The sequence below is a fragment of the Schistocerca piceifrons genome, chromosome 1 (assembly GCF_021461385.2).
Source record: "Schistocerca piceifrons isolate TAMUIC-IGC-003096 chromosome 1, iqSchPice1.1, whole genome shotgun sequence".
NCBI lineage: Eukaryota > Metazoa > Arthropoda > Insecta > Orthoptera > Acrididae > Schistocerca > Schistocerca piceifrons.
In genome coordinates this window covers 878,694,416-878,720,104 of record NC_060138.1, presented here as the reverse complement: position 1 = coordinate 878,720,104, position 25,689 = coordinate 878,694,416, and the positions used below count along the sequence as shown (strand labels likewise).

Here is a 25,689-nt window from a genome sequence, read left to right as displayed (position 1 = left end):
AGCAGAAAGGTGGAAGGAGTATATAGAGGGTCTATACAAGGGCGATGTACTTGAGGGCAATATTATGGAAATGGAAGAGGATGTAGATGAAGATGAAATGGGAGATATGATACTGCGTGAAGAGTTTGACAGAGCACTGAAAGACCTGAGTCGAAACAAGGCCCCCGGAGTAGACAATATTCCATTGGAACTACTGACGGCCGTGGGAGAGCTAGTCCTGACAAAACTCTACCATCTGGTGAGCAAGATGTATGAAACAGGCGAAATACCCTCAGACTTCAAGAAGAATATAATAATTCCAATCCCAAAGAAAGCAGGTGTTGACAGATGTGAAAATTACCGAACTATCAGCTTAATAAGTCACAGCTGCAAAATACTAACACGAATTCTTTACAGACGAATGGAAAAACTAGTAGAAGCCAACCTCGGGGAAGATCAGTTTGGATTCCGTAGAAACACTGGAACACGTGAGGCAATACTGACCTTACGACTTATCTTAGAAGAAAGATTAAGGAAAGGCAAACCTACGTTTCTAGCATTTGTAGACTTAGAGAAAGCTTTTGACAATGTTGACTGGAATACTCTCTTTCAAATTCTAAAGGTGGCAGGGGTGAAATACAGGGAGCGAAAGGCTATTTACAATTTGTACAGAAACCAGATGGCAGTTATAAGAGTCGAGGGACATGAAAGGGAAGCAGTGGTTGGGAAAGGAGTAAGACAGGGTTGTAGCCTCTCCCCGATGTTGTTCAATCTGTATATTGAGCAAGCAGTAAAGGAAACAAAGGAAAAATTCGGAGTAGGTATTAAAATTCATGGAGAAGAAATAAAAACTTTGAGGTTCGCCGATGACATTGTAATTCTGTCGGAGACAGCAAAGGACTTGGAAGAGCAGTTGAATGGAATGGACAGTGTCTTGAAAGGAGGATATAAGATGAACATCAACAAAAGCAAAACAAGGATAATGGAATGTAGTCTAATTAAGTCGGGTGATGCTGAGGGAATTAGATTAGGAAATGAGGCACTTAAAGTAGTAAAGGAGTTTTGCTATTTGGGGAGCAAAATAACTGATGATGGTCGAAGTAGAGAGGATATAAAATGTAAACTGGCAATGGCAAGGAAAGCGTTTCTGAAGAAGAGAAATTTGTTAACATCCAGTATTGATTTAAGTGTCAGGAAGTCATTTCTGAAAGTATTCGTATGGAGTGTAGCCATGTATGGAAGTGAAACATGGACGATAAATAGTTTGGACAAGAAGAGAATAGAAGCTTTCGAAATGTGGTGCTACAGAAGAATGCTGAAGATTAGATGGGTAGATCACATAACTAATGAGGAAGTATTGAAAAGGATTGGGGAGAAGAGAAGTTTGTGGCACAACTTGACCAGAAGAAGGGATCGGTTGGTAGGACATGTTCTGAGGCATCAAGGGATCACCAATTTAGTATTGGAGGGCAGCGTGGAGGGTAAAAATCGTAGAGGGAGACCAAGAGATGAACACACTAAGCAGATTCAGAAAGATGTAGGTTGCAGTAGGTACTCGGAGATGAAAAAGCTTGCACAGGATAGAGTAGCATGGAGAGCTGCATCAAACCAGTCTCAGGACTGAAGACCACATCAACAACAACAATCATTTCATTGTATTCGACTCAATAAGAAATACACGGCAATGTTTACTTAATTAACACGCTGTCTTATATTTTTTGAACAAAAATGCATTCAACTATGTCATTATTGTCATGCTGCCCCATGATCAAAGTGCAAGTGTTTTAACTATCTCAACTATGAAAAACACATTACTTACTGACTTACTCTTTGGCGCTACAGCCAGTGTATGACCTTGGCCTCCTGGACAATTCATGCACACTTTTCTCTGCTGGCTGCTCATCTTCTAACTCGCATTCTTCTCAAGTCCTCCTCCACGTTGTCTAGCCATCTGGCCCTTAATCTGCCCCTTATACGGCGTCCACCTAGTTTTCCCTTGAAAACATTCTTGATTGTGCTCCTCACCATTCTTTCCACATGTTCCAACCAGCGTAGTCTATCACTCTTTATTTCTGTCACGTATTTATTTCTGTCACGATATCTGGTTTGTTGTACAACACTCTGATCTCATTATTTCAATTTCGCCAAAAACCCCTATCAATCACTGGCCCGAATATTTTCCTAAGTACCTTCCTTTTTCATCTCTGCAGCAACTTCTCAGCGTTATGCGACATTGTCCAAGTCTCCGAACCATACAGCACCACAGGTCTCACTACTGTACGATACGCTGCCAGTTTCAGATTCCTACTATAGTTTCTTGCTTTAAATACTTTAATCAGAGCAAAGTATCTCCTGTTACCAGCATTAATGCTTGCATGTATTTCTTCTTTCACATAACTGTTCTCAGTTATCAGTGACCCAAGATATTTAAAGCCCTCACAGCGTTCAAATTCTTTCTCGTTCAAAGTCACGTTTCATTTTCCTTCACTATACCTTTACCTAGATGTTAACATATACTTGGTCTTTGATTAATTGTCAGTCTAATCTCCGCTCCAGATCTTTCTAATCTTTCAAGCTTTTCTTCCAGGCCCTGTTTCCTTCTGGATAACATATCAATATCATCTACATATGCAAGATCCTGCAGGGTTGCCACTTTGTGTCTTTCGCATTACCCTCTCCAAGACGACATTGAAAAGAATAGTGGAGAGCATATCACCCTGTTGCAATCCTTGGTTAACTTCAAATGCCTTTGACAAAGTGCCCGCAACCTTTCCTTTACGTACTGTTCTTCTCAAAGTCATTTGAACCAATCTCATTAGTTTGTTGGGTATCCTGCCTCTTGAACTGCCTTCCGGAGTTGATCTGTTTCGATACTATAATAAGCTTGTTTGAAATCAATGAATAGGTGGTGGACATCGATGTTTTATTCATAACATTTTTCAACGGTGTGTCTGATAGTAAAAATCTGATCTGTAGTGGATCTCTGAGTTCTGAAACCACATTGATAGTCTCCTAGATACTCTTCTGCATATTTTCTGGGTCACCCCTCCATGATTTATCCTACTACTTTATGTACTATACAGTGCTGTGCAATTCCTCGATAATTCGCACACTCAGCTTTGTCATGTTTCTTATGTATAGAGCACAATATTGCTGTATTTCACTGTTACGGCATATTTTCTTTCCACCAATTTCCACTATGATCTCATGAAAAAAACGTTATTAGTTATTCTCCACTATATTTGGTCATTTCTGCTGCAATATTGTCTTCTCCCGGTGGTTTATTGTTTTTATGAGTCTTGATACTAGCTTTCAGTTCTTCCAGTGTAGGTACCTCGACAGATTGGTACTCTTCTTCTCCGTTATTTCCTGTTCCACTTCTTCATGGAGATACAATGAAAAAGACGTTGCTTGACTACGAAGCCGTCATCAGGGAACAAAAACGTTTATAGCAAGAAAAAAGCCGAAAGAACGTAACATTGCGCAGTTGAATTAGTTTTTAAAATTAGCAATATAACTGTAATTATCTTAAAGTAAAAATTAATACAACTAGCTATCATACAGTAAGGAATTTACGAAAAATAGTTGAGCGTTAACATAGTCAGCATGCCCCTGTCTCCACTACTCATATTTTAAGACAACATTCACCCATATTTCCCAGTGTGTTATTGTACCTTAGATACCAGACACAATCTTTATTATGTTTCAACAGATAAATTAATTCATTAAACATTTAAGCAGGAGCTTGGTAGTAATTTTCTTTTCTTTTATGTTTAATTACCGGAAGAATGTAGGGGGCAATCTGTATGATAAGTTATGGACACTCTCAAAGGTGAAACTTCTATTAGATCGTTTCAGTACTGCTCCAAGTGCGCAGAACCCTATCTGGCGAAAGAATATCCCTTATAAACGGAACGTCAACTTTACCATATTCCGCAATTAAAAAATTACATAGCCTGGAAGTAATCTATCATTTGCTCGGTACTTTATTATGATTTCTCACTCACAACAATATTTTCTTCTTATTAAGCCTCGGCAATGAAAACCCGCGGTGAGACCCAAACCAAAGATTCACACGTTCGGATTCAGTAGCAGTGAACTAGCTGGCAAACGTAAGGCTTTCGGCGACGAAAACAAACGAGCGAGAGGAGGTGGCGAGCAGCTGCGTCCATCTTTGGTCGTCGGCCGAGTCAGCAGCGCCGGTGCCGGCGGCTGCCGCGTCAGCAGCGGTGGGTGACGGGGCCCCCAGGATCCCGCTGACGGTCCACCACGAGCTAACGGTGGCCGCTCACGCCACCTGCCGCGGCAGAACAAGTAGCAGGTCGCTTTACGGGAGCACTTCTCTGTCGTAGATCACTTAGGGCTTACGCGGCGAAATGCTTTTCAGTCGGAAATGTGACTTTAACAGCGTGTACCACATTCCTTCCTCTGTATGACAACGGCGGCTCATTGTAACTTGCATTCGACAGGAAGCAAAAGACTGGTCGGATGAAGGTCTAGGTCAGCGATCGTCAAAGCTTTTTGCTAAAGAGCCAGTATTAACATTGAGGGACGATACCTAGGGCCGCATACGTACCAATCGTATTGTTAATTGGTAAGCTGTACAAATCGGTAAGTTGCATGCGTCCGGTAGACTAGTTGTGGTAAGGGGGCGATAAGTTGGCAGCTGTCCCCCAAGTAGTGATCGTAAAAATCGGTGCCGTTCAGACCACTTCGTATCAGCTGTTCTCTGTTTCAGATTGTTGCACCCTCAGCGAGCCCAAAGTCGTAGGACAGCCTTCCCTAACTAAGTGTTGTGTTCTCTTTGTGAACGGATGGTTGACTGGTTAATAAAAGTAACTGTACTAATGCTTCAAAGCATTATTCAATATAAGACACTATGACACTATGACATATGAATGTCAATTTTCTTCTCTTTAATGTAATGTTCCTCCCTGCAGGTAAGTACCACATTTGAAGATGACCGTCTCTGTAACACGGATTCACAAATCCATGTTACTTCCGTCTCAAAATTGATACCGTAGCAGCTGATCGCTACGAGACGCTCGTTATCGGTACTGGAAGACAAAACAATAAAAATTTCCCGCTGTAACACAGCAGTGGAAGCGCTACGTCACCCATATACCCCTGAGGTAACTTTACACAGCTCATGGACGATTTCATTAACATCGATTAAAATCAAGCACATCTTAAAATCCTAACTGGCTGTGTAAGTACTTTTTTGTTACTAAGCAGAAAAACTGCAGTTCTGCAGTTTTTAACGTTAGCTGACGTGTTGGATTCGGCTGTTAGTTGTCAGATGCATATTGTTATAAAATACGGCTGAGGATCGCGGGCCACACGAATAGCTGATTCGGGCCGCATGGGCCCCGCGCGCCGCAGTTGACGACAACTGGTCTGGGTGATGCAACCCCCTTTGAAAACATTCAAGGTACCAGTAACTGCACGCTAACTGCTCTGAAACCGGAAGTAATACACAGAAGAAAGGAAGACAATTCTAAGTTTAACGTACAGTCGACAACGAGATCATTAGATGCGGAGCAGAAGCTAGAATTCGAGAAGGATGAGGAAAAAAATCAACCAAGCCCTTTCAAAGGAACCAACTCAGCATTTCACTGGGACGATGTAGGAAAATCACTGAAAATCTAGATCTGTATGTGCGGATGGGGTTTTGAACGGTCGTCCTCCCGAATACGAGTCCACTGTCCTAACCACTGCAACACCTCAGTCACGTAGATCGATTCGAATTAATCAAAACGAAAACGTTTACCGGAAATAACTTGTTAAGGTAGCAGAGGTGGCGTGCTTGTAGGACAGAAACACCCTTCCTTATATAGCGGGAAAGAAATGTTAGGACAATTTTAGTCACTAAGGAGCCGTGCGAAAAAGTGGAAAAGTGCATACACGATCTCAAAAGACAAAATATCTGCATGTGATGGTGTTCGAATGTGGCGCAATGATTGGCCTTTGTCAAATGTGTTTGTCACAGCGTGACGCTGACATGCTACTTGCACAGCGAAGAGCTGGTGAGATCAGTAGGTAAAGTATCTTCAAGCGTAGCACGATCGTTTGGTAAAAACTGATTGAATATTCGAAATTAATGCTCAGCCGCTAGGATAGAGGTCGGGAAGCATGTCGGCAATGTTCTTTCCAAAGGAACCATTTCAATTTTGCCTTAAGCGTTTTAGGGAACCACAGAATATCTAAATCTGTGAGACTGGCTGTAAATATGAACCAAATGTCTTCGGAGTCCACCCTGTTCCGTTCCAGAGCGTATGTGCCCACGTTATATGACTAAAGCTCAAGATTACATCCATTTTGTTCACATGGCTGCAACCTTATATAATAGATACGTTGAAAGCATGCATGCCCCAAGGATTGCTGTTCTAGGCGTTGACACCAACATCAAATTCACGTGTTGGTTTCCTGTCGTCATGCCGTATGTGAAGTGCAGAAATCGGAAATTAATTTTAACAACTGAGCCCGTGTTGTATTAATAATACGCAAGTATCAATGCAGTTAACATAATTTCTGCAAAATTTACAATATAAATGTGACTTTTAGACAAAAGCGTAACCCAGTTTCAAACATATTTACAATTATCTTTGTATAAAAATTTTACAAGGACCGTAATTAACATTTCTTCATTCTTACACTGTGTATCATCTGGCTTCCACAAGCCTGGAATATAGTTACTTTTGTAAGGAAGTATTGCCTTTTTACACGATTCCTCAAAAATATGTGTAAAATACTTTTTATACTGTATCAGAAATGATATCCGACGCTACCCATCACACTCAATTTTTGCGCAAAACATGTGACTATATTTCCTTAAATCTAGTACGCATGTTGAGACAACAATAACACAATATGGAGAATATATTGGAAAACGTTGATACCTAAGATCATTCTTCAAGCCAATGAAGTGAATCAGGTAATATTAACATTTCAAAATACTACTCATTCGTAAAGTTTGGTTCTGAGGACCATCGTAAATATTAATGATCGTATAACGCACGTAAATATTTGTGCTACGATTTTGCATCAGGATCCCTTTCGTAATAGAGCGTTTTGTCAGAATTTATACAGATTGAATACAACTTCATCTAAATTCAGTTTCAAATTTAATTAACGACACGTCTAAGTGATTAAAACTTCTATATAATAATGTTCTTCCAGTCATATCGATAAATGTGCAAATAAGACGTTGCTTGCATATTTCTCTACAATGGTAGTTTCTTTAAGTGCTAAATGCGAAAATAAAATTAAAAATTAGTTTCACATTATTCAGGCTTTACTTTTCTTCTGGCACCAAAGACCTCACTGTTATTCAGGTAATAAATATTGGCTGCGTAGTTGCTTATGATCAACGAAATAAAATTCTTCCAGTCAAGGAGGGAGTCCGAACATTCCTTTGTACTTCAGTAGTGAGCAAAAGCTTTACCAGTATTACTGATTACGTAAAGTGAATGTAAAAATTTCGTATTAAGGTTGGAAAGAAGAAATTACCAGTTAATTAATATTTCACAAGATCCACGTACTTTTAAAAGACAGATTGTAACATGGTCAATTTTCTGTATGATTGCCTACTAACATATTTCAGAGGATGATATGCAAGATCCGTTGATCTAGTAGTCGCTCAGTTATACTGCTCTATAATTGTGGATATGGATTAGCATGCCAGGGGCTGTTTTCATTTCACTTTTGGTTTCTTTACCTTTGCTCTGTAGCATGGCGGAGGTTTACAAGAGTTGAAAGTTGATAAGCTGGCTGTTCGGAATAAAAATCCTTTTAAGAGGAGTTGGCCGTTACAAAAATATTGAGCCGTAGCTCGGATCCCTGACTGGAATTCGCAGCAATTCTCATCCGCTCCTGCCGCGCCCATCCCCGAAGGTGCGACGCGAGACACCCCTTTTTCTGTCGAAACGAACATTGAATTCTTCGCAGAAGGCATTTATCAAGATACGATGTTTATAGGCAGGTGTGGCTTCTCAGAGACCATGTGAATTTTCGTTACGACGCCTCAGAATAACGTTAAGTTTAAACTTTGGGAATCCAGCTTTCTGATTGGATCATATTGTCACTTGCTCGAGAGCGTGCGCTTTCTCGCTGTGTATATGTGCAGAGCAGTGGATAGGCCCTTTAAAAAACTGTGCCATGTAGTGTGAGAGATTTTCTGCCTTCCTCCGCACCTAAGAACACTATTGGTTCGACAAAGCAAAAATCCATAAGCGTAGGATATTGTCGAAATCTTCACTTAGTTTTACTGCTCGGTGCTTGCATTTTGTAACCACTGGCCGGCGAGTTCCTACTCTGGCGGAAAACACCAGGGTTACAGAGCAACCAAAAGAGGTAGACTTCTGTCCATCTTTTTGCAGGGTAAAGACTTCAGGTTAGCAAAGGAGAGATGACTGGGAGAGAAGCCTTCCTGCCACTGGTATGTCTATATTTGAGCGTTACGTACAAAGAGACAATTGCATCTTAAACTGCTATCGCTACAGCCACCGTCCAATTTATTCGTACTCTGCGCGCGTGGTAAGTTGCACGTGCGGACACCATTTAGAAGCGAAGTTAACTCGCTTCCTTCAGGAGCCAAGTACACGATTTTAAAGTCACGCACCCAGCCCGTTGCCTTGAGCGCGTTTTGGCAATCTTTTGGTGTTTTCTCCTATCTTTCCGTGGTCTTTCTTCATTTAAATAACAACTTAAGCAGTCCCTGTGTGTCCACGAATTATTAACGTAACTACATTTCATCTTTCACGTCCAGCCGTACCAAGGCTACAATTTAGAGTTATAATCCCTTGTCTGTTTGTCAATATATCACTGGGAGATTTTAATGTTTAAAGACAATAAATATAATTGATATAGTGGTTACTTGTTCTCGTTCAAAGCTAGAAGATCCTCCTCCCATTAACATAGCTACGGAATTGGTGTGGTACCCATTTGTTTTATGCTTAATTGGGCCATTCCTATTAATATTTATTTAAATAAGACGTTTCAGGTGTGTGACAGTATCCTTATTTAAATTAATATGCATGATCATTTGGAGTGCTCCGAGAACCCAAATGGGAATCCATGGAGGGAAGACGACGTTCTTTTCGAGGAACACGATTGAGAAAATTTAGAGGACCGGCTTTTGAAGCTAAATGCAGAACGATTACACTGCCGCTAACATACATTTTCGGTAGGAACCACGAACATAAGATACGACTCATATAGGCATATTGATAGTCGTTTTTCCCTTGCTATATTTGCGAGTGGATCTGGAATGGAAGTGACTGGTAGAGGTACAGAGTACCCTCTGCCATGCATTGTACCGCATCTCGCAGAGTACATGAATGTGTCACGCTGAGATGCTGAGACTTATAGAAAGTATGGAATTCAGGTAAGGAAGTACTATTGGAACGTGAAAAACTGTATAGTAAAAAATTAGTGTATGAACATGCCACAAGCGATGTATCAGAAATAACAATGGGAAACTTATATATGGTTCCAAAAATCTTATATCCTTAGTTTAGCATTCCGCATCCTGTACTTTTTTGCTGTATTATTTGTAAGGAACACAACCGACCTTTGAGAGCGGGACAGATGCGCTTCCAGATGGTGAGACAGCCGCATCGATGGAACTGCCCCAGAGCCAGCTCCATGTAGAAGAGGGGCAGGCCGCCGAAGACCAGCATGATGCAGTAAGGGATCAGGAAGGCGCCTGAAACGCAAGAGAACACAAGGGCGTCACACATCAGCTGTAGCTGCGACGGTTGGCGCACCGTAACAGGTGGGTGCCTGCGACTTATGCAACCGGGCGAAACAACAAAGCGACCTAACCTACGGTGCCCCAAATGTACGCTGCCGCGTGCGACATCCTATCAGCGTTAGGCGTCTGGAACACATGCAGCACTGCACAACTCCGTGGCGTGGATAATCGCCCGATATAAACACAGTCAACGCCAGTGTAACTGTTCAACTACTTGGCTACTGCGTCTCTGAGCTTAGAAAAATGCTCATCCCACTTACAGTCTTCTTTTTTATTTCAGTACCTTACAGAAGTAAATCTTCGACAACAAATCAGTAGATAACAACGTCAGCATTTTTGTCGTTGTGTAGGATGTACTCCATACATTATAGAGTCATCTAGTGGTAGGGTATCACATGTTACAGAATTGGCTTAACATTTCTTTTTACCAAGATAAGAACTATTTCATTTACAAAAATTCTTATTTGATAATCTTATCATTTCTTATCGTGAACAATACACTTCAGAGTAACTGCTATTTCACAGCTTCCATCAGGCTTCTTATTTGGCCTCAGAACATAAAACCTGTAATCGAATATTACCTAAAGTTTATTCTTCATTTAAAAATTTAAAAATTATGAGACGTTTTAAAATCTGAATTTGATTAAAACTGGGTTCTGATACCTTGCTCGTGTATATGAGCAAAGATAACAAAGATAGTAAAAATAATACTGAACCACATAATTGAAATACATGACAGTGGTAGCAAACTTTTCATTACAAACGGTGGTGGACTAATTAGATTTTACGCTGCATTGCTCCTTTTTAGATATTGTTCGGAACTATGCAGATACTAATGTGTGTCTAGAGTACGTAATGAACGATTATGATATAAGACGTATGACGTAGTTTAGAAAATTTCTATCATCTTCCTTATGCGTTTTCACTGCTCTGTTTACTTATTTTCTTCCTTATTGTTCATTGCATTATCACTTAGTTGTTTTTTCGAGTGCATGTTTGAATTCAGTAACATTGTTCCTAGAGCTAGAGCGAGAGTGCAGTATTGCCGTGTGATTACTGTTCTGTGGCACACGTATTTCCATTCAGGCTACTACTAACATGTTTTTCTATACAATGTAGTACCTGATAGTGAAAGCTGTGACAGCCACTAGCATGAAATATACATGGTCAAGATAGTGGTGGGAATGCGTCGCTGCAAATCACAACTGAAATGCGAATTATGTCTTTAGAACTGTTACTAATATCAGGTATTTACATAATCATCAACATGAATTTTTTGCAGATAAGTGTTATAATAAATTTCAATAGACAAGCAGCAACAGAGGCAGAGGAAATTATAATTGACATGTTTAGAAGCATTATTCATTGGATTTCTGCAAATGGTCTCTGTCTTAATTTTGTAAAAAACTAACGTACTCAGTTCTGCACATCAAAGGGTACAAAAGCAGAGATAAATTTAAATTATGAGTATGGCTTGGTAACCAAGGCAGATTTTTGAAACTTCTTGAATGTGACTAAATTTTAAGTGGGGCACAATACATTTCAGAGATTCTTATACACCTCTGTTGAGACACTTTTGCAATGCATGTTACCGAAATCATGGAAACATGTGAATCGGTAACATACTATGCTTAATTTCATTCCACTAATGTCATATGGGATTGTGTTCTGGGCTAATGTATGTTTAAGGGGAAAAAATCTTCATTGCACAAAAGAAGGAAACTGATTAAAAAATTAAGTACTGTAACTACAGCGTCGCAATGCATATTCGTTCTCATGACATTTATTGTAAACGGTACGTTGGCATTCAGAAGGAATAATGGCGTCTATAAGTGTCACGAAGGATGTTCAAAAGAAATGGTACGAAACAACACTGTGGGTATAATTGAAGTATTTATTCAAAAGTAATAATCAGAGACGTGAGCACAACTACCCCAATTTCACGAGCCGAAGGGTTAACTGTTCCCAGAATTCCCGTTTCTGTATCAGGATACATGCCTCCACCGTGTCCTTCAATTCGTCGTCCGAGTTGATGTGCTTTACTTTGTTAAAGCGCTTTTCTTTGAGGTGTTGTTTCAGCAGACCAAATAGATAGGAGACACAGGACGACATGACCGGAATACAGGGCGGGTGCTCAACCTGCTCGCACTTGTATTTGACCATTACACTTTTTGTGACCTTGGAGACGTGTGGACGCGCGTTATCGTGGAAGGAATCACTCCCTTGGTGAGCAGCCCAAACCTTCTGCACTTGATGGACTTGCATAGGCTATGTAGTGTCACACAATACAAATCATTGTTAATGGTATTCCCGTGCTCGACGAATTCGGAACCTCGGACGTCGAAAAAGAGGGTGAGCATCACCTTGCCTGCAGAGAGCAAAGCTTTGAATCTTTTATGAGGAGGTGACGACGCTTCAGTCGCTTCCCTAGATGTCTCACTACGTCATCCCAAAGCGGCATGTGCAAATTTCAACCGATTTGGTTGTGACGACATTTCTTACTTTTTCATTTGAACACTCCTTATAAACAAGAAAATTTTTCTTCATTACTATTGATTAAAATTGGCTTTAGCTCATAAAAGGTGAGTAACTTAGGTACAAAAATCTTTTATCATCCATTCAATGACGTTAAATTTCTGACAGACGACAAAACTAAATTTGAAGGTAACATGAATAAGTTCCTTCTTAGTAACTTCTTCTGTTTCAAAGTAGAAACATCATTCAGAAACTTGTAGCTTATTTAGGGCAAGAATGTTACATACGTACTCGAGTTATTAAAGTGAACCTTGTCCTCTGTTTTGTGAGCATAAAGTCATAGTTAAACAGTAATTAATACTCTTTAAAATGATTGGTTCCATGCCAGTACGATATATCATACAAAGTGACCCACGGATTATGTATCTGACTAACTAAATAACTAGTTCGGTAACTAACTAACTAAGTAATTAACTAAGAAGTCATCCTTCGTTGTTCGTGGAACGTATTCTGTGAGGTACGGCCGATAAGTGAATACAACTACAGGGTGTATCAAAAAGGATCATCCAGTTTAAAAAAATCATAATAATTATGTCATGTGAGATATGTGCATGAACAACGTACTGTTGAAAAGAGCAAACTCTCGGGTCTTACACGGTTCCCTCTAGGTAACAGCAGTATGCGTCCACTTCAGTTCTAGTGAAAATGGTGTCAGGACAATAGAAATCATTTTGTGTTCTACGTTTTGCGCAGTGAAGGTCAGTAATAACTTTCCAGCGTGACTTCCGTACTATGTATTGTGTGGAACCTCCTACAGCACAGAGCATTAGAAGATGGGAAGATAATTCCGAGAAACAGGTGTCTGTGTAAAGGCAAATCACCGGGCCGTCCACGAGTGTCTGACACAGAAGTCGAACGCATCCGCCATACCGCCATAGTCTCACAAGGAGTCCGCAGAAATCCGTTCGCCGTGCTGCTCGACAGCTCAACATGTCCACGATGTCCTTCTGGCGTGTGTTGCGTCGATGTTTACATATGAAACCATACGAAATTCAGTTACTGCCAGCTTTTCGTGAAGGTGGCAAACAACAACGTGTGCAGTCCTGTAATTTCGTTGTTGGTAAGATGGAGGATGACAGTTTTCTTCCACGCTTAGTCTTTAGTGACGAGGCTACATTCAATTTAAAAAGAAGGTGAACCGTCATAATGTTAGACTATGGAGAATGGAACAATCACATGAAGTTGTACAGCATGAGAGGGACTCTCCAAACTTTAATGTGTTTTGTACAGTTTCAGAGGAAAAGGTGTATGGACCATTTTTCTTTGCCGAGAACACTGTTACAGGAAGCACATATATCAATATGGTTGACAACTTTCTTTTCTCACAGTTGGAGACTGATTCGAGCGACTTCATTTACCAGTAGGATGGGGCACCGCCACATTGACATCTGGAAGTGCGGGAGCTTTTAAATCAAAGGATTACTGAACGATGGATAGGTCACACTGGACCAAATGCTTCAGCCTTACATTACTGGCCTCCAAGGTCACCGGACCTGACTGTATGTGATTATTTCTTGTGGGCGTTTATAAAAGACTCTGTTTATGTACCTCCGTTACCAGCAACAATGAATAAACTGAGACATCGCATAATAGCAGCTGTCGAAGCTGTAGCTCAAGACATGCTCGCTACAGTGTGGAAATAATTTGAATAATGCACGGACATATGCCGAGCATCTCAAGGGGGGTGGGGCACAATGAACACCTATGGAAAGGTATTAAGAAAATCTTTTTGAGTTTCCAGTTCATCAAAAAGCAGAATTCGTTATATATGTTTTTTTAGTTTCAGAAATATTGACGTGCGAAATCGGATGATTCTTTTTGATACACCCTGTATTTCGGATCTTGTCTGTTCTGTACAGGTGCAGGGGAGATATAATCAGAGGATGTGGACATCTGAAGGGATTTATAAATGAAATACGTGGTTAAGAAGTAACAGAATCAGGTTATATTCAGTAGAAGAATGGGCGCGACCAGGTCGGACAGTGCGGCCGTTTGCCAGTCTTGGTGCGCTCTGAGATGGCGAGACAAAGGCTTTTGGGCTACCCAAAGCAAATGCATAGAGGGCATGTTGTCGGTAGATCGCATTCCAGGGGAGCAAGTAATTGCAGTTGAAGCGACGGTCCTATTTACTGGGCATTAGGCCGGAATTAGTTATGCTTGAAATTACAAAAAAAGTATTAACATGCAAAACCAGAAATAAATATCAGACAGCCTAGACGAACTGCACACTCCCAAGTTGATCTCTGTCTGTCTGTCTGTCTGTGGTTTCATAATCCCAATGAAATCGGAAACATTTTCTCAATTTTAGTTACTCGATTTCGTGAGCACAGAGGTGACGATTTTTGGAAACTAAACTACTTTTACGATCTGATTGAGCAAGGAAATCCCTGTTCTAAGTGTCATAACGATATTGATTAGTGCCTGGAATCTTCCTATGATTTTTATTATTAATAATTGATTTCCACTATCGTTAGACGTCTGCGCATTTTCTGACGTTAACTGCAGTGACCTTTATTGCCTTTAACTCTGAGGGATACAGAGAAATCCGCTAAATATTTCAGCCTTAAAGATGCCCTCTATACCCTTACGTCTACATAGGCGTATAATCTTTGTTGTTCTAATTTTTCTCATTTTCTAAATGTTCCGCCTATATTTTGTAACAAAAAGGGCCTGGGTTCGATTCCCGCTTGGAACTGGGTGTTGTATTGTCCTTCGTTCGTATCGTCACATTAGACATTACACTATTGAGATGGTTGCATGGGTACGTCCGGAAAAAAAACTGTAACCTATTCCAGTGGTCTTCAATCCAAATACTGGTTTTATGCAGCTGTCCTGCTCTCCACACTACTCTGTCCTGGGCAAGCCTCTTTATCTCCGAATAACTACTGCAAACTACTACATAGTTTTCATTCTGCTTACTGTACTCATCTCTTTGTCTCCGTCTATGATTTTTATCTCACACACTTCCAACCAGTATTACGTGATGATCCCTTGATGTCTCAGAAATAGTCCTGTCAACTGATCCCATTTTTTGTTAAGTTATGGAGAAAAGTTTTTTTCTCCCGAATTCACTTAAGTACCACCTCATTGTTTACATGACCCACCCAACTAATCTCCAGGATTATCCTGCAACACCACATTTCAAAGGCTTCCATTACCTTCTTGTCTGAACTGTTTATCGACCACTTTTCACTTCCATACGAGACTACTCTTTCTACTTTGGTGACCATTAGTTATTTTACTGCCCAAGTAGCAAAACTCATCTACTACTTTCACTGTTTCATTTCTTACTCTAATTCCATCAATATCCTTGATCTAATTCTAGTACATCCCATTACTCTTGTTTTTCTTTTATTGGCGTTAATTTTATATCGTGCTTTCAAGACACTGTCCATTCCGTTCAGTTGCACTTTCAAGTCCTTTGTTGTCTCTGACAGAATTATAATGTCACTGACAAACCGTAAAGTTTTTATTTCTTCTCCCTGGAATTTAATTCAGTTTCCAAATTTCTCCTTCCTTTCGTTCATAGTTTCCTTAATGTATTGAATAAAACTGGGGATAACCTACTACCATGTCTCATTTTATTCTCAGCCATTGCTTTCCTTTCATACATTAAGGCTCTTAAACTGGCTTTTGTTTTTGTTCAAGTTACAAAAATAATCTATTTTTCGGTGTATTTTACCCCTATACGTTCATAATTTCAAAGAGTGTATTCCGTCGACATTGAGAAAAGCTTTCCCTAAATCTGCAAATGCTATAAATGTACGGTTGCCTTTTCTTAACTTATTCTCTGTAATAAAACGTTTGGTCAGTATTGCCTCGCGTGTTTCTAAATATCTCCGTGACCCGAACTAATCTCCCCTGAGGTCGGCTTCTACTAATTTTCCCATTGTTCAAATTGTTCAAATGGCTCTGAGCACTATGGGTCTTAACATCTGAGGTCATCAGTCCCTAGACTTAGAACTACTTAAACCTAGCTAACCTAAGGACATCACACACATCCATGCCGAGGCAGGATTCGAACCTGCGACCGTGGCAGCAGCGCGGTTCCGGACTGAAGTGCCTAGTACCGCTAGCCACGGCGGCCGGCTCCCATTCTTCGTAGACTTGTTAAACTGATAGTAATTTATTGGCTGGCTCTCCCAAGGACATCAGTAGTTCTGAGGGAGTGTCGTCTATTCCAGGAGCATTGTTTCGACTTAGGACTGCTCTGTCTGGTTCTTCTCTCAGTATCACATCTCGTATCTCATCTTCATCTACGCGTTCTTTTCTTTCTATAGCACCATAGTGTAGTTATTTCGGTCGTCGATTTTATTCGTCAAGATCCTCTGCGTGTTCGAACAGTGTCCGGCAGACAGGAATTAATGGCCTTGCCCCTGAAGAAGACAGCGAAAGAAACAGTGGCGCTTGGTGACAAAGCAGTGTTCGCTGAAGGGAGGCCGGACTCGGTGATGACGTTTGGACAGCCGGGTGGCGCTATCAGGAGGACAAACAAGAAAGCAATCACCGCTGCCGCAAAGTGTTTGGCGGAGGCGGTGGCGGCGGTGGCAGCTGGCGGCGCGAGACACGCACTGTGTGCTGTCGGACCCCCATACGACACTACTCACTCACACTTTCCGCAAGACGTCTGCATCTTCCTTCCATCTTCTAAAGTCCACCTGCGGTGTTTAGGGTCTACCATAATTAATAGCAAACACTGGCACGGGTAACGTACATGACTTTAGAAGCACAAGACTTCCAGTAAACATGGTTTCGCAAACGAGCCGTTAGCGAGATAAATGCGAGTGTGTAGTTACGATCTACAACTAATTTCACTTTGAAATATTGTCCTTGTTTGTACAAAAATATTTGAAATGTAATCTTTTCGATAACATCCCCATCTAACTGGGCACGATTTTCAGCCAAGTCCCGTGGGCGGAGAATGTGGCACCGGGATATTTTAGTGATGGTGTAAGACGACATCTAACATGTCAGTTTGGCTCAAGTCGAATAGGCCGAGCAGGGCCTCTAGTTGGCATAACATACCATCTGACATCGGTCTTCTAGTTTTTCTGCCCTGGACCTTCCAAAAAGTGAGGTGTACGGCACTTCCGTAGGTAAGGTTAAATTAGTGGACAAAGCACAATCTTGTCATGATTTGCAAGTTTCATTTCTCACTGCAGAGAAGAGTGTAAATGCGAGGATGACACTCGGAACTCCTTCTTTAACAGATTTGAGTATACAATGAACTGTATCGTGTAGTGTTCTGGAGTAGTGGCTTCTCTGTCTCTTGTCTATGTAGGTCATAAATTTGAAAACACTTGGTTACGGAATAAAGTGAAAAGTTTGCATGTCAGATACATTTGTACTAAGTAGGACAATATTTCGTTTTGAAAGGAGTGACGGCGCCAAATCACACATTCGCAATGTCTAGCAAACGACCCGATTGCTGTCACGTTTACCCGACCGTTTTTGATTTTGTTACCACATACTTTATTCTGTATCAGTTTTCGCTGTTTATTATGATACGCTTAGAACACGTCTTAAATATAGCTACGACTGTCATGTATTTCAGGATGTAGCGCTGGTCGGTCTCTCTCTTTCTCCCTCTCTCTCTCTCACTTTTTCTTTCTTCTGCGCAACACGTAATCATGGCGTAGCATCAAAACATGTTTAGAATAAGTTTTAATTGTGGATTTACTTCGAAGGTTTTTGATAATAGCACAGTTCACATCAAAATTGCGATTTTTAACTGATAATTATTCGTTCCGCTCTTCTTCAGAATGTTTCAAAAGTACTTTTACAAACTTTGATACCAGGTTCCTTACAGAAAAACAGAGGCAAAACTGCATGCAAAAATTTTACGTTTTCATGTTATTAATGAAAGTTTACAATTTAGGTGACAGGATCTCAACAACAAACAAAGACATAATAATCGCCCGAAATATACTTCAAGCGTCTAAATACACATGCACACGTCCAACTAAGGGTTATCGCACCCTTTCACATACTTCCTGACAGTTTCGAATGCTTTCGCAAGCCTCCGCGACATGTTAATGGACAATTTTTGCATTCAGGAGATCTACTGCGTAAGCCAATACCCCCAGAGACAATAATCCAAGGAACTGAGGTCGGAAAAACGTGTAGGCCATGGAACTGATCCTCCTCTACCTATACGTTTGTCACGGCAGATAATAGTCAGTGCATCTCGAACACTGAGATTTTAATGTACTGGAGCTCCATCATTCCTAAATCAATAAATCACATATTTCATCTTATTTGCAAGGATGCTTCTCCTAGTAGGTCCTGAAGGATATTCTGACTAAAGACCCTGTAGGTGGCACCTGTAAGACGTGTTGGGAGAGCTTATGAGTCACCTACAATTACAGCCCACGTATGATGCTGATGCCTAGCCTGTACTAAGGATTGTGATCGTCCCATATGTGTTGGTTGTGGAAATTTGTTATTCCATCTCTTCCAAACCTTGTCTCGCCTGTAAGAACAACTGAACAGACAAATAACGAACAGAACTGGAAGTTTGTGAAAAAAAAAGAAAAAGACATCCCCAGAAGCTCTCCCGTAGTGAATGACTGGCATGCGTAAGGCCCTTCAACGTTGAAGATGATAGGGATACATGAGTTGCTCATAATGTATCCTCCATACTGAATTTGGAGATGTACCACAGCCACTCGTCTCGTGCTGGTACAGCTTCTTTGACAGTACTTAGAAAACGTGCTCTTTCTGGTCAAGCACACGATCAACACGTGGTCTTCCTCACTCAATAGTCTGTGAAGCTGCGGAACCTCTCTCGGCAACGCGACTATATACAGCATCAAAGGTTGGATGACTCAGCTCACTCCGGTCTGGAAACGGCGCCTGATACAGCCATGCAGCCTCGTGTCCATTACAATTACCACGGAGGTACATAAAAGTCGTGCCTGCCTGCCTGCCATGTTTGAACGGTGCCTTTGTGGTTAACTCACTACCTGTAGTACATTTACACAATTACACAGCTGACACGTTGCAGACAGACGAATGTCGAATATAAATAAGTTTAACTGGCAACACAGTGCCATCGGGGTACAGTGCGTCGAAAGGATGTTTAGAAAAGTACAGTTGATGAGTTGTACCTGAGAAACAGTTGAGCGTCAGCTTTTATTAATATCACAAAAACGAAGGAGTTTCGGGTGTATAGGAATCTGAAATTTTTTATTGTTTTGATGTGATGAACATGTCCCTCAAGTTTGTAAATATATTTTTGAAACACCCTGTTCATGGATTCATCGCCCTGAAACGTCAGAGTGTACGGTAGTAACAATAAGAGCTTCAAGAAATTTTAAATAGTCATTAAAGAAAAATTTCTTCTCACACTGCCTTGTCGCAACACGTACTTTCACTGAGCCTGAGCATCTTATGAACAGCACATCCATAGGTTATGTGCCTTTACACGTATATTACGGGTTCCTTAAAGCATAGTACTAAACGGAATAGTTATCGCTCCTATCATATGCTTAGAATTAACACGTCTACAGCCCAAGAGCCGTTTTGTCTGTCTCCGTATGCTTGCAACTGTAATTATGTCGTACAAAAGCACCACTACCCATCTAAGACGCTAATTCCTACCACGCTCATACCTACCTAACAATATTGACTTCGTAATTTTATGACGTGAAGTTACTTCCCGAATTTTATTGTGCCCGTTACTTTGACCTCCTTCGTAACGTTTAACCCAGTTAGCCTCTCCCATGACTTTCTGCTGCTATAACTCGTTTCGTGTCTTCCCCGTTGACAATTAAATTTTACTGTCAACAGAAATAGAGTGTCTTACCAAAGCCGTGCCTTTGACGTCATTGGCCAGTAACTGGGCTTAAATTTCGAATCTCGGGCAGTGTTGTGGCATAAAAACACGTAAATAGGGTCAACAAAAATATTTTGATACATGGAGGACAACCACAGTTACAATTAATCTTTCGCTACTTGAGAAGGCCCCATGGCAAACAAATTATCGTAGAACTTCATCAAAACATTCGTAAGGACACTTGGAAGAGAAATAACGAGTAAACCACTGAAAGAAACACATTTAGTTTCCAGATGAGAGGGTGACATGTGTTAATTGCGTGCCATATTTACGTTCCAGGTTACATACGTTGCTCAATGTGGCGGCCATCTACATCCCTGACACGTTGTAACTGCACCAGAGATTGCTCTACTGCTGCACGAAACATCGCAGGCGTGATGTTGGCTTTTCTCAGCTTGAACTTCCAACGTATGTTAGTGTCCCTTCAAGAAACCCCATGGTCAAAAATTGCACTCGTTCAGATCTTGTGATCTACGTGGCCAAGCAGTTCGGAAAGATCGGCCAATGATTCGGCTTTCTCCCAATGTGTTACGGAGTAACTGAGTGACCTCACGAACAACGTGAGATGGAGTTTAAACGTGCATCAAAATAGATGAGTCCAAATCACCTCTCGCCTACAGAGCAGTGTTCACACATTGGTGAAGCAGACCACAGTAACGTGTGCCGTTCACGCTGCATGTCCTTGGCCCTTGGTGTTAGAGTTCCTTCCAATGTCGTAGTACCAGTACCGGTGCCTAACGGGAAGTCGTGACACTGTCACCACCAGCAGCGCAGATACTGCAGCACCGCAGTGTGAACATCATTTCTATGAAGTTGTGTACCCATATGGTAAACAGTTTTCTGGTATGATATTGCAGTGCCTGGGTTGTTTGGGAGGCATGTCCTACATGTCCTAAAGAACACTGCATCGTTCTTTTTAACAACACAGGCACTGCAAAATCGTATTTATCCGCCGATACCAAGCTGCAACATTCAATTAAAATATCCCCCTCCCCTCCCCCTGTACGGGAATTACATAATATGTACGAGTGTAGGTTGTGACGCGTGGACGACGACACATGGAAGTTTGGGTCTGCCCGTGAGTCGTGCATGGACAATCAAAGCGGTTAAGGCGACAGGTCGCGTAAAGCGGGAAATCTAGGTTGAAGTCCTGGTTCGGCACAAATTTTCATTGTCATCGTTCCATTATACAGCTGATGGTTGTCCGTGTTCGCAACTGCGAATACATTTCATGTATGAATAGTTTTCCGTCTACAATGGCTCAAATAACGAAAGCTAAATTACAGCCACCCCATATATAAGAGATCCCAAACAACCCTTTTGAGTAAATGTCACTAAGTACTGCAATGTTAACATGGCCTTCTCGGTGCCAAGGAGATGCAACGATTTTCGAGTATGATACTGTTTCCAATAGTGAAGCTCGTTGCCATCAAAGAGACCGGTTTAAGATTACAGCACATGGTGACAATTATTTGGAAAAATTGTAAATTTGTAGTAATGTCTTATGGGACCAGGAAAATGCGACAGTTTCGAGTAAGTCTCATATCGTTCCCAGTGCTCACAACTTTCTAGGTGTACTTTAAATAGGCTCTAGTGGCAAACTGCGATAACGGGACGCAAGTTAATTAAGATGCTACTGTCAGACTTCTCTTAGCACAGAAACATACAGATTCTCGCAGACAGATCGCAAGTTACGTGACTGAGAACGCAAGTAATTGTATAAAACATTATCATTCCAATCTTTTCCTTACAAAGTACAGATAACGTGGTCCTTAAATATCCGAGCCTCGATTCTGTGACGACGCTGATGAGATCAAGTGCCCTGGTAGCAGTCAACCTGTTATTCTTTGAAGCTGTTATTCAGTTACAATAAAAAAGTGTTATTCAATTGAAATCTTAACCTAACATATAATTTAGGTGAACCCCTGTCACGACAAAACGCCGAGCTGTCATCAATTCAAAAGTTGGCTGGAACACCGAATCTCTTTCACTTTTACACTCTTAACTGGAGGTGGTACGCAGTTGCCTTCCTCTGACCTAGGAGCAGACTTTTGTGTGTTATACGGGGAATTACAATTTAACGTGGACTTTAAACGACAGTGAAGCTCGGGATTTTTCATATTAACAATGAGAGATATCTGTCAGAACCCTCTCATATCTTTTTGCCTTTCTAAACTGTTCAGTCGCATTTGTCACTTGCTAAATTTTGGGAAAGTAACCAATCTCTCAGAAAGAAGTGTGCCATTGTATTCTTTACGTTTGCATGTTTAATTTATTGGTCCGCATTCCTAACTCCTTTTATAATGCACCTAACATGAAAATCAGATCGGACAACGAATGATGAAGAAGTAAATTGATTAATGAAGGGAATGCATGAAGATGTAAGCCTCTCTCTCTCTCTCTCTCTCTCTCTCTCTCTCTCTACTTGCGCCTTGAGCGAGACATCGGCCTGCAGTGATTAAAAGTTGTTTAAGATTAGTTTCCACAAGTATTTTTAGTGTGAGCATAAGAGGAGCAAAAGTAGTTACAATCATCTTGATAATAGTATCCAAACAGATAATTCGACACCCCTCTTAACTGGGTAAGGAGTAAGCAAGTCACAGTTTATTGAATTATAGTGTGTTTTCGTCTCATGTTGTGGTTTCGCCTGAACGAATTCTTACTTTAGTCGCGTGTCTCTAAGGGCAGATCGGCCTTTTGGGTCCCTGAGACAATGGAGACCCTCACGTAATGTATACACGACTCTCTTCCTTGGGCGGTCGCTTACTAGTTCTTCTCAAACACGCTCTGAGTCTGTCGTTGCTGGAGCTTGCGGAATGCACATTGGTAGACAGCCTTCCACTTGACGGGGGAGCGACACCTTCTGCAGACACCCTGCCACCTGTCGCGAGAAGGCAGATTACAATTTGACGATGGGATACGCTCACAATAGACTTGCTGGACCCAGCCAAGAGTAGACAGTATGTTAATTAAAAGAATCGTGGGAACTTTCGTCGTTTGGTTAAGAGGCTTTCCAAAATACTCTGAGTGGTACCGAAAGGGATGAACATTTGATCACGATGCATAGGCTAGCGCTGAGACAATAGCTGTCATTGACCGCTGATAAATGGCGTACATCTTCCTGAGCCTCATAGATCAGCTAATAATCACGAACTTTGATTGGCCGATGTGGGGTTCTAGAGCAACTATTTTTGATGAAACACGAGAATTAGGAAATCTAGAAGTACGGAAGGTATTCGGTTTCGGAGACGTGTGAAGAGGGAATGATATTTCAAAAAGCGGTGGAGGAAAGCGGATTTTTGGTTTTGAGATAGATGGAGAGCAGTTGACGTTCGTTCGAGACTGCACAGGATGGTAATTGTTCTCACTACGGCGTTACGATTTAACTGATATTAGCATCGAATGAAGTTTAAGAACCTCGGAATGAAATTACAGTCGATTTACAGTCGCAGTCATCATTCTTAATTTTATCATTCTATTCTTACGCGATGCAGGACTCAACGTTCATTACAATGAATCTTATGTTACCATGACTTGCTCGTTAACTTGCCCAGTAGAAGTATTAATTCCGCTGCATATCCAAACTCTGCCGAATACGATAGGTAAAGAAATTATGTCCGCTGTATCGATTAAAGTCGATTCAGTCGCGATCTCTGGAAGTAACACGTCTTTTGTGCCGTGTTTCGCAGTGCTTTGCGGACCCACCACATTCGTTTTACTTGTAACTGAGACAATTTAATACTTCATGTGTTTCTTGTTATTTTGAACAAAGACGTTCGTCACGTTTAGCTTTACTCAGGTGTGTAGACCTTTGCGAAATAAATGTGAACTTATAGAATTCCTCTCGGCATCATTTTGGTAGTTAGTTAACCACATGTCGCTTGAATACATATTAATCAAGTACATCAGCCGTACTAATGTGGAAGGGATATTGTTTCTTATGACGAATCCATGGTGAAAACATTCTTTTAATTAACAGACAGCTTCCAATCAGCCTGCAAGCCATGGGATGTATTTCTTTATTTTTGTAAACAATTTTTGATGTTCCTGAGAAACAGTCATATAATACTTTTTAAATGAACATACTGTCATTTGGCTGTACTGTTGTTTACTTAATTACGACCCAGGTTTCGGCCATTTAAGACATTTTCAATTGACTGAATTTATGTCCTTAGCATATAGTGCAGGATCAAGCACAATACTGGAAATAAATTAGAGAAAGTATTGGCACCCTACGAAATGCCAGATGTAAAATAATCATCTTGTAAAATGATCAGTAAATAATTGTGGGAGCACGTCATATTTAATAAAAACAGGTTTACTTTGGTATATAAAAGATGAACGCATGTCCCTGAGCCATAGTTTATGACTCAAGGATATGTGTTCACTGTTATTTACAGATCTTTTTACAAGATGATAATTTAACATCTGGCATTTCGTAGGGAGCCAATATTTTTCTTTATTGATGGACAATTTTGAGCTTGATCATACAATATATATATTAATGACATAAATTCAGTTACTTAAAAATGGCGTAAAAGGTCGAAACCTGGGTTGTAATTAAATAAACAACAATACAGCCAAATGACGGTGTGTTTATTTAAAAACTTTATTTTTGTATTAATCACTGATGCCCGGGTATCTGGCGACCCTTGTCCAAAATCACTAGTAGACTCAACCAAAAGCTTACGTAGACCCCCCCCCCCCCCTAAAGAATACACATCTTTCAATAAACGTTGCCAAAGGTGAAAGAATTGATAAATACCATAAGAAAAACGTAGGAGCCGATCGACGTGAAAAATACATAACTTTGGGACGGAAAGCACATTAACGAGATTTATTCTGCTAAAAGAGCGTTCAGTTTTCCATATTAAGAGAAGAATTTGAAAAAGTAGAATTTTCCTGGAAATAATGATATTATGCTGAACGTCTTACAAAACTACATTATTCCTAACATTACGTCTTGCATTACGACAGTGAAGTACCTCAGTAACAAATTTAACTTTCGGATCTGTGATGTGCTTTCGTGTCTGATTAATGAGAGCTCTGTCTGAATTACAACTGTGGGTTGCGTCATCTGTGTCACTACTAACTAATGTGTGTTTCAGCTGTGGTAAGTATTTCTTAATTTAACAGTGAAGGTAACGCTAACGTATATATCATTAAGTTTTTCCTTTAGTTTCTATACAATGATATAAATCAGTAATCCCACAAATCACGGATCAGCTAACAGAACGAAGCGCACGAGCCATATGATGTAATTTTGTAAGCTGTGAAGCTGTGAGAGGACCATTTAGTGTACTGATTGTTGTTATTACAGTTTATTCCACTTCTCGTAAACGTTAGGTGACCATTTCTGCACTCACTGTGTGTTCTAGCCTCATTGATAGTATTCCGTTTCACTCCTTTCCACGCTCCTCCACAGTAATGTTTACGCTAGAGCTATGTTTAAAGCCTAGAGACAGAAACTGGACCAAATAGGCCAGCGAACAGCCTGCATCGTGAACTTAGCCGGTAGCCACACGTGTAAGTCCCACAGATGTCTTCCACACTGCTCAGTTCTATACGGAGGAACGCTAGTATA

At 40.8% G+C, this 25,689-nt stretch overlaps 1 protein-coding gene across 1 annotated transcript in view; it reads right to left on the bottom strand.

The window, feature by feature from the left end:
• LOC124776180 (sodium-dependent serotonin transporter) overlaps window positions 1-25,689 on the bottom strand; it is a 470,801-nt gene that overhangs the window by 403,078 nt on the left and 42,034 nt on the right. The window contains exon 3 of the mRNA XM_047251016.1: window positions 9,551-9,685. Coding sequence (XP_047106972.1) covers window positions 9,551-9,685 — 135 coding nt within the window. The remainder of the gene's footprint in view (window positions 1-9,550; window positions 9,686-25,689) is intronic.